Raw genomic sequence first — 13,304 nt, 5'->3', positions numbered from 1 at the left:
TGTTCCTGCTGGGGTGTCCCTGCTTCTAGGTCCTCTCAGAAGACAGAGCCAGGAATTATATATGACAGAGCTGGGAAATGTCCAGATACATATTCATTTCTGTTTCTAAACATATTTTTATCTATCTCTCTATCCTGTAGCTCTTGAAAACTTTGAGTTCATATAGACCCCCTCAATGCTAATCTAATATGACAATGTTCATTACTCTTTACCAACACTGCACAGAGGCCAAAATCAGGGTGCTGGTTTTGTTTATTATTACTGTGGCATCATTGCTTCTAGGCCTTCTCAGCAGATGGAGCAAGGAAATATATGTGTGTATAACTGATTTGTGTATATACATGTCTGTAAATATTCTTATATGTATTCATCTGTATCTACATTAAGCTAAACATGTCTCCAACTCTCATCTAATATCATATGAATAATTTTAACCTTACTTGCCTGTAACTTTCTATAGAGCAGTAAGAAACTTGGCTCCCATCATCTACCATCCATTCACTTAATTGTTCAATTTTAGTATGCGTGTATTGTGTTTTCAGAATTGTTCATCTGTACCCAACAGGACACAAGTTTACCAACTAGAGTATGATGCTTTTGTATAGTTTCTTTGACTTTGGTTTTATAGTCTCTGTTCATTTTCAAAGTTACTTAAGTCAGTACTTTTTTTTCCTGTTGACTTCTTGGAGGTTATTTTATGCATTTGTAATACAGTTACATTCCTTTGTAACAGTCTGCATTTCATCTTGGGATCCTCTGACTTCCCACATGATTTTTTTTTAAATTTGCCTACGTTAAGGTTTACTTTTTGTGCTATTGAGTTCTTTGGGTTTTGACAAATGGTTCATGTTATGTGTCCAACACTACAGTATCATTACAGAATATTTTCATCATCCTCTGCATTATCTATTCAAGCCTCCTTCTCTTTCTCAGAACCTCTGGCAAACATTGATTTTTTTAAACTATCTCTTTAGTTTTACTTTTTCCAGATGCTATATAGGTGGAATCATACAGTATGTAACCTTTCCAGACTGGCTTCTTTCATTTAGCAATATGCATTTAAGATTCATCTATGTTTTTGCTTGGCTTGATAGCTCATTCCTTATTACTGAATAACATTCTACTATATGGATTTACTACAGTTTATTCACTTTTTGAAGGATATGTTCTAGTTTTTGTAATTATGAATAAAGCTGCTATAAGCATTCTAAATGCAGGTAAAAAGATAATTTTCAGGATTTCTTCTGTTTTACTTTGGGATATATATTTATGCAGTTCTTTTAATCAGCAAAATTTCTGTATGTCTATATATGGACATATATGCAGAAGCTATTTATGAAGTCATGCATTACATTTTGATGCTTTCCTTACAGATATCCAAGAATTTTATGAGGTGACATTGCTAAATTCTCAAAAAAGTTGTGAGCAGAAGATAGAAGAAGCCAATCAAGTTTTACAGAAATGGGAGAAGACATCCCTTCTTGCTCCATGCCATGACAGACTTCAAAAATCTTCAGAGGTATACTATTAAAACTTCCAAAAGAACTGAATAATACTAGGACTTAGGCCAGTAAAGAAGTAATGGTAGTAGTAGTGATTATTATCAACAAATGGCAACAACAATAATAGAAGTGTAGTTATACCATACTGTATTCAATTTTCATATATGAAAATTCAGTTTTTCCAAAACATAAAATAGGATGGGAATGATATGATTCTTTATATTTTTTGAGTGGGTTATGTTAGCAAAATTGTCATAGCTTGAGTTGACTCAAGTCTAAGGCATTCCGGAGTTTCAGAACATGGTTACCTTTGCTGTAGGGGAAGGAGATGGATAGTAGAATAGGGAAGTGTGGTCTAAGACTCTGATTTCCATAGCAAGGGCACATATCCTGGGGCAACAATAAAATGATCAGTTGAGGTGTAGGAGCAGAATATTAGAATTCCCATTTCCATTTCTTTTAATCACATTCTTTAAAATTTTCTATATTTGAGTAACTTATATATTAATAGTAACTAATTTTAAAAATAAATATAAAGCAATTAGAGTTGTATGATCAACTTGTTTTTACAGATAGAATTATGGAATCAAACAGTTTGGACACTACTGTTAAAACCAACATTTACCAAAGACTAAGGCAAGTTGAGGCATGTCTCAGGTTCATAGCTAAGGGCTAACAGGGACAAGTCAATGGATACTTTTAAGTGTCAGTCAATACTTTGAAGGGAGGTAATAGTACATACCCACACACACTATTTGTCAAGATTGGAGTGGTGTAGCCAACCGCATGATTTGGAAGCTACATGGAATCCTAGTGCCAATCAATAGCATGTTGATTGCTGAGTTTATATTGTTAATATTGAGGCCTCTCATATATTTTCTGTCCTGCTCAGAGCTGATTTGTAAACTGGGAAAGACAGAACCTAATTATCACCCTAGTTACTTAAAAAAAAAAAAGTTAATCATGACAATAATTTGATAAATAATAGATATCAACTTTGTGAAATTATACTTAAAAGCATAAAAATAAGCCTCATCCTAATTTTAGCACCTAGAAGTAATTATTTTGACTTTTTTAGTCCTTTTTTGTACAAATACATGTACGTGAAATTGGGACAATAGCATATAGGGCATTTTATGTCTTTTTCATTTAATGTTAGACTAATAGCATTTATCCATATCATAACACTGAACATTTTTGGAAAATATTTTAGTGGCTATGAATATTCCATGATTTGGAATTTATTTAAGCAGATCTTCATTCAAATCTAGGCTATCTTCAATTTCCTGCTTTGAATAATGCTGTAATGGATGTGCATGTGTATAAGCCATTGCTGTTTTTTTTTTTTTCTGTTTCATTAGGATTGATTTTATAAATGAAACTATTGAGTACAAGGGTATGGACATTTTTAAGGCTCTGGATACAAATTGTCAAGCTGTTTTGGAGAACAATGCTATCAGCCATCTTTCAAAAGGCCAATCTGCCTATATCTTTAGTAGCATTATTTTATTATTTAAAATATGTTGTCAAATTAATAGATAAAATGTTTTACTTAATGCTTTATATTGCAATTATGTGTTCACTGTCATGACTCAACTTTTTAAATGATTATTGGTTATCTATTTTTCTTTCATGATCCATTCAAGCTCTTTGTTTGTTTTTCTAAGTGGTACTAGAATTCTTAATTGCTTTGCAAGAGCAGTTTATTTATGAAACATGCCATCCTGTTGTCATAATTGTTATTTTTTTTCTGGTTTGTTTATTATTATTAATTTTGCTTATAGTACTTTTTAACCTTCAAAATAGTTTTAATTTTTATGTGATAAAATTATCACTTTTTAAAAAATTCTTTCTTCTTTGCTTTATCTTTCTTCATTCTAGGACTAGTTAAGTATTCTCCTGTATTTTTTTCTAGGCTTTCATTGCCTTGATATTTTTGATTTTTCAATTTTCTTTTTTTTAAAAATATAATTAATTAATTAATCAATTTTTAACTTATTTTAAATTCAGGGGTACATGTGCATGTTTGTTATATAGGTAAACTCATGTCACAGGGGTTTGTTGTAAGATTATTTCATCACCCAGGTGCTAAGTACCCAATAGTTATTTTTTCTGATCCTCTCCCTCTTCCCACTCTCCACCCTCTAGTAGGTGCCAGTGTCTGTTGTTCCCCTGTTTGTGACCATGTATTCTCATCATTTGCTCCCACTTATAAGTGAGAACATGCTGTATTTGTTTTTTTGTTCCTGTGTTAGTTGGCTAAGGATGATGACCTCCAGCTTCATCTATGTTTCTGCAAAGGGCATGATCTTATTCCTTTTTATGGCTGTGTAGTATTCCATGGTATATATGTACCACATTTTCTTTATCCAGGCTACCACTGATGGACATTTAGGTTGATTCCATGTCTTTGCTGTTGTGAATAGTGCTGCAGTGAGCATATGGGGGTGCATGTGTCATTATGAAAGAACATAAATTTTCAAAAACATTATTTTATTCAACTTCTAGATGCATAGTCCCATATATATTGCATAGAAGCATAAATGATAAATATATTTGTTCTAAATACAGTTGTTTTTAAAACAATTTTTCTATTCTTGTGGACTCCCCTTTCACTCATTTCCTGCTTATACTGTATCAGCTCTATCCTCCCTGCATGCAAGGTAACTGATGTTAGTGACTTGTGCATTTTTTGTGTTTTTTCTTTAATTTTTAATTTTTAATTATTATGGATACATAATAGTTATACATATTTATGGGGTACATGCAATGTTTTGATACAAACATACAATGTGTGATGGTTAAATCAGGGTAATTGGGATGTCCATTACCTCAAGCATTTATCATTTCTTTGTGTTAGGAACATTCTAATTCCACTTTTTAAGTTATTTTGAAATATACAATATATTATTAATTATAGCTGCCCTATTGTGCTACTGAGCACTAGATCTGTTTCTGTCTATCTACTGTATTTTTGTACCCATTATCCATCTCTTCTTTATTCTCCCTTCCCCATTACCTTCACAGACTCTTGTACCCATCATTCAACTTTCCATCTGCATGTGTACATTTTATTTTTTTAGCTTCCACATATGAGTGATATTTGTCTTTCTGTGCCTGGCTTATCTCACTTAACATAATGTCCTTCGATTCCATCCATGTTGTTGCAAATGACAGGAGTTTATTTATTTATTTTTTTTGGTCGAGTAAATTCCCATTGTGTGTATGTACCACATTTTCTTTATCCATTCATCTGTTGATGGACACTTTGGTTGATTCCATATCTTGGCTATTGTGAATGGTGCTGCAATAAACATTGGAGTACAGATACTTCTTCAATATACTGAATTTCTTTATTTTAGATATATACCCAGCAGTGGAATTGCTGAATCATATAGCAGTTCTAAGTTTAGTTTTTTGAGGAACCTCCATACCGTTCTCTATAGTGGTTGTACTAATTTGCATTTCTGCCAACAGTGGACAAGGGTTCCCCATTCTCCACATCCTCACCAGCATCCATTATTGCCCTGTCTTTTTTATAAAAGCCATTTTAACTGCAGTGAGCTCAAAGAGGAGGACAAATGAGGGATAACCTTAGAGGCTATTGGAAAGATTTTACTGTGAGAGAAATAGAAACCACTGGAAAGTTTTGAGCATATGAATGAGTTGATCTGAGCTTCCCAAAAGGCATACAGAATATCCTGTTTTTAGAAATTAGAAATATTTTACTTTTGCCTGGATCTGTTGAACTCATTATTAGTTTCCACAGGCTTCTTTATTATAGCTATATATTTAGTGTATATTAAGTTTGACAGCAAGAAAAATGGGATCATTATTTTGAATCTCATGGAGTCCCTACAGTGTGTCTCCTAGTGATTCCTTTTCTCCTTGAAACCAAATCAGATGGGCTTCTGAAGCAAAGCTTTGATGTGATTTTAATAGTATGTAAGTTTAAAAGACCTGGAGGTAAAGGTTTTAGACTTTTCTTGTCTGGAAGGAAAGTGACATCGACTTATTTGCATTCAGCTTGGGAAGATCTTAAATACAAGTTTCACCTACTATTTTTTGAAATTTCATCTCCAGTACCTGGTGGAAAGAGATCTGTCTTCTTACTTCCTCAGCATATGTGTGATAGAATTCTAGCTGCTCAACTTAAACTCTGATTTATATGAAGTTTCTGGAAAATGTAAATCAGCACCCTGATCCTTCACATCCCATAGCATTTTAACCCGTAATATGTTGTTGATATCATAAGATGACAGGAGCAGAGTCATAATATGGCTATTCTGTGTTGGATTGGTGGTGTTTTGAAACAAGATAGAAATCTTTATTTAGGAATATAAAATAAATGGCCTTTTTAAAAACATTTTAAAAGAAACATCTATTCCGAGGTTTGATTTTTTTGTTTGTTTCTTAGGTGTTTTGCTGAACTATAAGTAATTCATCTCTCTATTCTACAATATTCTATACTGAGGTGCATATCACCCTTCTCCTGTCTGCCAACACTATAATAACTGATTTTTAGCTCCCAATTATGGTGAGTTTTCTGCTTAATTTATGGGTTTTTTTTGGTGTAAAAAAAATGGACACAGCATCCTCCTCACTTCTGCTTTAAGTACGTGTGTGTATTTTCTCCATAGAACTTGAGCTGCTGGGCTGAAATCTGCAATTCTAACTTGGTGACAGAAAGAAAGTTCATGTTACTAACAGTGTTACAGTAACAGCACTGGGTCAGGAAGGAGGCTGCTTGGCATAGCAGAACAATCAAGATTAATCTGAAAGTCTTCTGTTTGAATTTTGCTTTTGCTAGTTGCTAGTTACATGGCCATCGTCAAATTATTTAACCTATCTGATTTTTTAATCTGTAAAATGTCAAAGTAATAATACTGTCTACCTCATAAGGTTATTGTGAAGAATAAATAAGCTATCAGGCATGTAAAGTGCTGAGTACAATTCCTGGACCTAGGAAATGCTCCATAAAGAGTGCTTATATTGATAATGATCTTGTGGAAAGTCCTGTTACGTCTCTGAGTCTCACTATCTTCGTCAGTAAATGGAGCTAAAAACTATATGTCAGGGAGAACCAAATAAAAGGATATATATATATATATATGTACTTTGAAAAAGGAATTTTGTAAAACTGCATTATATTAAAATGCATAGTAGAAATAGGACTTTTCCCCTTGTTTTGTCACTTCTCCCTGGGAATTCAGATCAAATAACCAATGAGAAAGCATTTTGCAAAGCAAAAAGCATTATGTGAATATAAGAAAATCTCACCATCATTACTATACAATGCACAAATATCTTCTCATTTAAACCTATTACTGTTACTTAAAATTCCTTCCATGGATATTTTGGTGAGGCTCCAGAAGACAAAGGGAGTTAAGGTAGTACCTGTTAAACTGTACATGCTATTGTAGGGTAACACAATACTACTCTCTATAGGCTCTTGACATTTAAATAAAAACAGTTTTTTGTTGTTGCTGTTTGCTTGTTTATTTTTTGTTTTGGTTTGTTTTTCTGAGAGAGTGGGTGGAAAAGAGTAATTACTTCCTATGGATTTGTGTTGGTATTTGGAGGTCCTGGGTAATGGTGGGAGGAAAGTAAACACTGATAAATAGGAGTTGGAAGAGGGGTAGAGTGGAGAGAAAAGGCACAGTCAAGGAAAGAGAACCTTAAAGGAGAAGTGAGTGTTCTCATACATAAGCTTTAGCTACTAGTTAACTTTTTATTATAGCAGCCCGGCAAGCGGCATAGAAATTAGCCCTTGAAAGGAATGATGAAACTGTTTTCTCCTCTGTTTCCTTTCTCTCTCCTCTTTTCCTTTCCTCTCTTCTTCCTATCTCCTTCCCTCCCCTCTCCTTATCACTTATTGAGCATCTGCTATGTATATTCATCTTTGTGTAGCTTCTTTAAGCTGCCACCTACCTTTGCACACAGTGGTTGCTATGTAAAGTGAAACTCAGGAACATGTTTTTTCTTCATAACTTCGGCTCTGCCCAGCTATCTTTAACCTATCCTTTTTACTTGATCCCTTCTTGATTCCAATATTCTAGTTCTTGACCTGGATATTAACTGTTTTCTTCTTTATTGGACTTGGTGTTCTTTCTAACATATCTTTTGGATATCAGTTATAAAGATGAGGAAAACCAAAGTTTTTTATTTGATCTTATACTTTAGAGGAAATAACAGTCTCTCACATATATAGGCCATTTTATAGTTAAAAATATGACTTCTCTAACTTGATTCTCATAATGGCTTAGTGAGGCAGGTAGAGTGCTTTTGCTATCCACATTATAAATGGGGAAGCTGCAGATAAGTAACTTGTCTGGGGTCATATTGTTAGAAAATGGATAGAATCAGGAATTTGATTTCACGACAAGAATTTTTGCATTACACTATAGCCGAGAAAGGATCATTTTTACTAGAATACTAGAGATGGTTTCATAGCTGGGTGGGTTTAGAAATGGGCTTTGGGTAATGTATAAGATCTGGGATGAAGGTCTTGCAGGTGGAGAAAACTACGTGAGCGAAGGCTTAGAAGAGTAATAAAACTTGATACTTATAAATAAAGTCCAGGCTACGCTCCTTTTTTTTTTTTTTTTTTGAGACAGAGTTTCGCTTTTGTTGCCCAGGCTGGAGTGCAATGAAACGATCTCGGCTCACCACAACCTCCACCTCCGGGTTCAAGCGATTCTCCTGCCTCAGCCTCCCGAGTAGCTGAGATTACAGGCATGCACTACCATGCCCAGCTAATTTTGTATTTTTAGTACAGACAGGTTTCACCATGTTGGTTAGGCTGGTCTCAAACTCCCAGCCTCAGGTGATCTGCCCAAGCACTTTTAATATATTATCTCTTAATCTCTATAGCAACCCATGATGGTAGATATTTTATTGATTGATTCCTCACTTCATTTTAAATAAGATTTGAAGTGGTAGGTAGGTATTACTTGTAATTTGCAGAAGAGGAAAGTAAGCCTCAGAGAAGTTAAATGTCTTCATCAAAGATACACAGTACAATGTGCTATAATGGGGATTAATAAACACGTACCTGACATCCCATCACCTTTCTTAGGAGAAAGTGGGAAAGGTTTTATAAATAGTGAACATTTAGGATTAGTAGGTGGGGAGCTGAGAGTAGTAAGACTGATTAGGTTATTCTAGCTGTCTGTTTGAGAGCCTTAATTGCAATACTATAGCATTTAGATGCTTTTCTTCAGGTCGTTGTGAGCCACAGAGGTTTTTATGCAAGTAAATGGCATCATCAGCTACGCTGGGGCAGATTAAACTGGCAGCATCATGCATAGTAGATCATAGACAAGAGAAACTGGTGACAGGGAGACCAATTAGGTGGCTGTCACACCAGAAACTGTTCAACTGGGTACCTGGAGACTATGTATTACTCTCCTTGAAGATCATGAATAGATTTTTTCTTGACAAAGCATCATTTCTCATGGGTAGTAACTTGATTTATAAAGAAGAAAACCAAGTTAAATTTAGAAAATACACTGAAACTAACTTGTAAAAGAAAGAAAAATCCTGCTTGCAAAATTAATCACCTAGGAAGCCTGTGAGTAACTCACAGAGCTGGTAGTTACTTTGCTGAGGCTGAAGTTAACTCAGCATTTATCTATGAATAGTTTACAGGAAGATTTTTCTTTGGAGTACTCTAGCTAACTTTCCAATAATATGATCTAAAATAGTCAGAGTACTTTGGTTATCTACCTAATATTTTTCAAATATAATGAAATTAGATTACATTCATACTTACCACAAATACTAGACCTCAAAGAAATATTACTTGGATGATACAAAGATATTTAACTATAAAATGTCACTATTATTCATAACTTCTTGAAATATCTCTATGTTTGACCTTCCTCTCCATTCACAATGGCACTGATCTAATTCAGGCATTCATATAATCCTTCTACAGATTTAGAAACAAGCTTTAACTGGTCTTCATAGTCAGGATTTTCCTCTTATAGCTCAACCTCCCCAGCCTAACAGTTTTAAAACTATTTATTGATCTTCATTTTTTACAGATTATTGTGCCATCTCCTTAGCATAATCTTTACTGTCTGGACTGAACTTACATTAAGCTTTACTTAAGCCTTGTTCTTGTTAGTTTCTCTTTCTGGAATATTTTTCCCTTTGTTTTCATCTGGAAATTTTCTACTTAATCTTTTTAAAGGTCTACCTGTCTATCAATCACCAATTTTCTAATGACCTTAACTAGAAAAATTATTCTGTTTCCTGTACTGCCCAAGGCCTCTGTTATAGTGTTTGACATATTGCATTTAAATGACTTGCTCAAGTGTTTCACTTGTTAGATCATACCTTAATATCAAGTATTATATTCATTTACACAGCTGTAATATGGTTCAGAGCTTTTTAGGCAGTAAGTATTCAATAAATGTTTATGAAGTAGATGATTGACTGCATTTTTCTTGATGTCAGAGAATGATATGTTGTTCTGTTAAGTATATGTATATTATGCTAGAAGCATGAATTAAAATTTCCTGGTTGACCCAGTGAAAAGATGCTTAGTCCTAGGTAAGATTCTGAAGATAGTTTTAAAAACACAGGAATGAGTCATGGCGGTATAGCTCACCCTATCCTTCAAATTACTTATTTTATGTCACAACATGGGACAATTGTGGGATAAAATGATGTCATGCAGTTCCATACTCTTTCCTGCAGATTGTGTTACTATCAGAGTTAGAGATGTCAGAGTTTCTCCAAAACTGAGTCATTATGGAGACCGGAGAGAATGGTTAGATTGCAATGACTATCATCTTTCCTATTTCAGATTTGATTTGGGTTGATTGCTTGCCCATTTTAATAATTTGACCTCTTTTAAACATTCATTCTTGTAATAGTGAAATTCTGTAATCCCATTTCTTATTCAACAGGCAGAATATCCTGGCAAAAAAGATAGAGGAAGTGTCACATTCCTAAAGTTTTTTTTCTCCCACAGAGAAAGGAGCCTGTGTTATATGGAGGTCAATCCAACTTTGAAAATATTATGGTGAGAGAGTAAGATTTATTCAGGAGGTAGAACTGCCAATAACTTGATAATCAGAATATAACAGTAAAGAAAAATTTCAGAATATCCATACTATACAAGCTTGACACATTGTTGCCTAGATAGCACTGGAGTGGGTCTAAGGACATCTCCCTGCCTTAGACTCCATCCATGGAGAGCTTTATGTGGAGACTTCAAAATGGCTTGTTATGATCCTTAAAACAGTATACTGTCCTTACCTGGAATCAGTAAGCATTTTTTTTTTCCCTTGGGGAGCTTCGTATTTTCTATATTGTGTTATAGTTATTGTAAGCATGATAGAACTCCCCTACAATACTGTGGAGTCAGGACCTGTGGGCCCCATATATATGGTTTATATCTTCTTAGGACTAAGCTAGATCCTTACATATATTAACTTCTCAGTAAATGTTTGTTGAATAAATAAATGAATTATATTACTGTCTAATCTAAAGGAAGCATAGTTTTCAAATTATATAAAAGTATGGACTTTTTTTTTTCTATACAGGGCAGGATATTTAAAATTGAGAGTGTTCCTAAAAATCCAGATATATGATTATCCAACTCAAAGCACTGTCCAAGAACTGAATCAGATAATAGTTCCAGATTATTTTTGAGATGAGAGTGCACTATTAGTTAAACATTTTATGATATGTTCACATATACTAGTATTCTCAGTTAGAATTTCATTATTATTTTAGTAAATATGACAGATTTGTATGTATGCAGCTGTCATTGAACATAAGTAATATAAGATTATGGTCTAGCATATGAATAATCCTTTGTCATTTAAGAGAAAGTTGTTTTAATTTGAAATCTGTTGTGGTCATCTTCCACATGATGAAAAATAAATTCATGAATATAATACCAGATATCATACTAGCAGAAAAACCCAAGTTGTCTTGTAGAGTCTACAAGAGCAAGAGAGTCAAAAAACCCAAAGCAATTAGCACCTCTAGTCATTGGCTAAACTAATTTCTTAAAGATAGTTCTGTTGGGCTGAGGGAAAGCTTCCCCTTTGCCCTCTGAAGTTTCACTGAAAATCATTGACAAAAAGCATATTAACATGAGAAAAGGCATACAATTTATTTGATAATAGTTTCATGTGATATAGGAGCCTTTAGAATGAAGGTTAGGGTATCTTCCCAAAGATACAGGGAGAACTATCCATTTTTATGCTTAAGTTCAATAAAGTATGAGCTGCCATGTAGAAATATGTTTGGACAGAAAGGGTATGATCCAGTGCTAATAAAATGAGAGGGGAAACCTAGCAAGGCCTGTCTGTTTAGATTATTCTTGGTCTCTCTGTGCAGTATTCTTTTTTTCTGGGTATGGTACAAGAGCCTTTCTGGAATGGGAGTCTTATGACTTATAATCAAACAGATAATTTATTTACAAACAGTGGCATTTTAAGTAATATTTTAAGGTTTTATGGCTGGCTTTGGAGGAAAGGGGTTGTGTTTTTATGACCCACCTTGGAGAAGAGACTTGGGGTAGACTTGGGGTAGAATGAATGGTCAAAGACAGCAGAGTACAAGTTCAGAGACAGCCACTTGTGAAGCCTTCATTTTGAGATATCATTTTCTGAGATCCTACAGTGTGTAATATAAAATATATTTTATGATACTTTACTATAATGGTTAGTCTTATTTGTAAACTTGGCTATGCTATAGTACCTAGTTACTTATTCAAACACTAAGTTGGATATTGTTGTGAAAGTATGTTTTAGATAAGTAAGACATCTACGTTCAGTTGACTGTAAGTAAAGGAGACTCTTGTTTTGTTGTTGTTGTTGAGAACAGTTTATTTGCTGGTGGGAATTAACATTGCCTTGCAATACTATGATAACAATGGCCCACCTTAGTTTCCTTGCACTTCTCAACCTATTCTTAACTTTTTTTTATTATACTTTAAGTTCTAGGGTACATGTGCACAGCGTGAAGGTTTGTTACATATGTACACATGTGCCATGTTGGTGTGCTGCATCCATTAACTCGTCATTTACATTAGGTATATCTCCTAATGCTATCCCTCCCCTCTCCACCCACCCCACGACAGGCCCCAGTGTGTGATGTTCCCCACCCTGTGTCCAAGTGTTCTCATGGTTCAATTCCCACCTATGAGTGAGAACATGCGGTGTTTGGTTTTCTGTCCTTGCTATAGTTTGCTGAGAATGATGGTTTCCAGCTTCATCCATGTCCCTACAAAGAACATAAACTGATCCTTTTTTATGGCTTCATAGTATTCCATGGTGTATATGTGCCACATTTTCTTAATCCTGTCTATCATTGATGGACATTTGGGTTGGCTCCAAGTATTTGCTATTGTGAGTAGTGCCACAATAAATATACTTGCACATGTGTCTTTATAGCAGCATGATTTATAATCCTTTGGGTATATACCCAGTAATGGGATGGCTGGGTCAAATGGTATTTCTAGTTCTAGATCCCTGAGGAATTGCCACACTGTCTTCCACAATGGTTGAACTAGTTTACAGTCCCACCAACAGTGTAAAAGTGTTCCTATTTCTCCACATCCTCTCCAGCATCTGTTGTTTCCTGACTTTTTAATGATCACCATTCTAACTGGTGTGAGATGGTATCTCATTGTGGTTTTGATTTGCATTTCTCTGATGGCCAGTGATGATGAGCATTTTTTCATGTGTCTGTTGGCTACATGGATGTCTTCTTTTGAGAAGTGTCTGTTCGTATCCTTCGCCCACTTTTTGATGGGTTTGTTTGTTTTTTTCTTGT

The 13,304-nt window shown here is 34.5% G+C and overlaps 1 protein-coding gene across 8 annotated transcripts in view; it reads left to right on the top strand.

Annotated features, from left to right (window-relative positions):
- Positions 1 to 13,304, top strand: part of DLG2 (discs large MAGUK scaffold protein 2) — a 2,173,778-nt gene that overhangs the window by 341,601 nt on the left and 1,818,873 nt on the right. For all 8 annotated transcript variants that reach the window (XR_008511650.1, XM_054526103.2, XM_054526105.2 and 5 more), the window contains one exon: positions 1,374 to 1,519. Coding sequence is in view for 7 of the 8 variants with exons in the window: in XM_054526103.2 (XP_054382078.1) it covers positions 1,374 to 1,519 (146 nt within the window). In the remaining variant the exon portion in view is untranslated. The remainder of the gene's footprint in view (positions 1 to 1,373; positions 1,520 to 13,304) is intronic.

This window comes from Pongo abelii, chromosome 9 (genome assembly GCF_028885655.2).
Source record: "Pongo abelii isolate AG06213 chromosome 9, NHGRI_mPonAbe1-v2.0_pri, whole genome shotgun sequence".
NCBI lineage: Eukaryota > Metazoa > Chordata > Mammalia > Primates > Hominidae > Pongo > Pongo abelii.
This window is presented reverse-complemented; position numbering and strand designations above follow the sequence as displayed.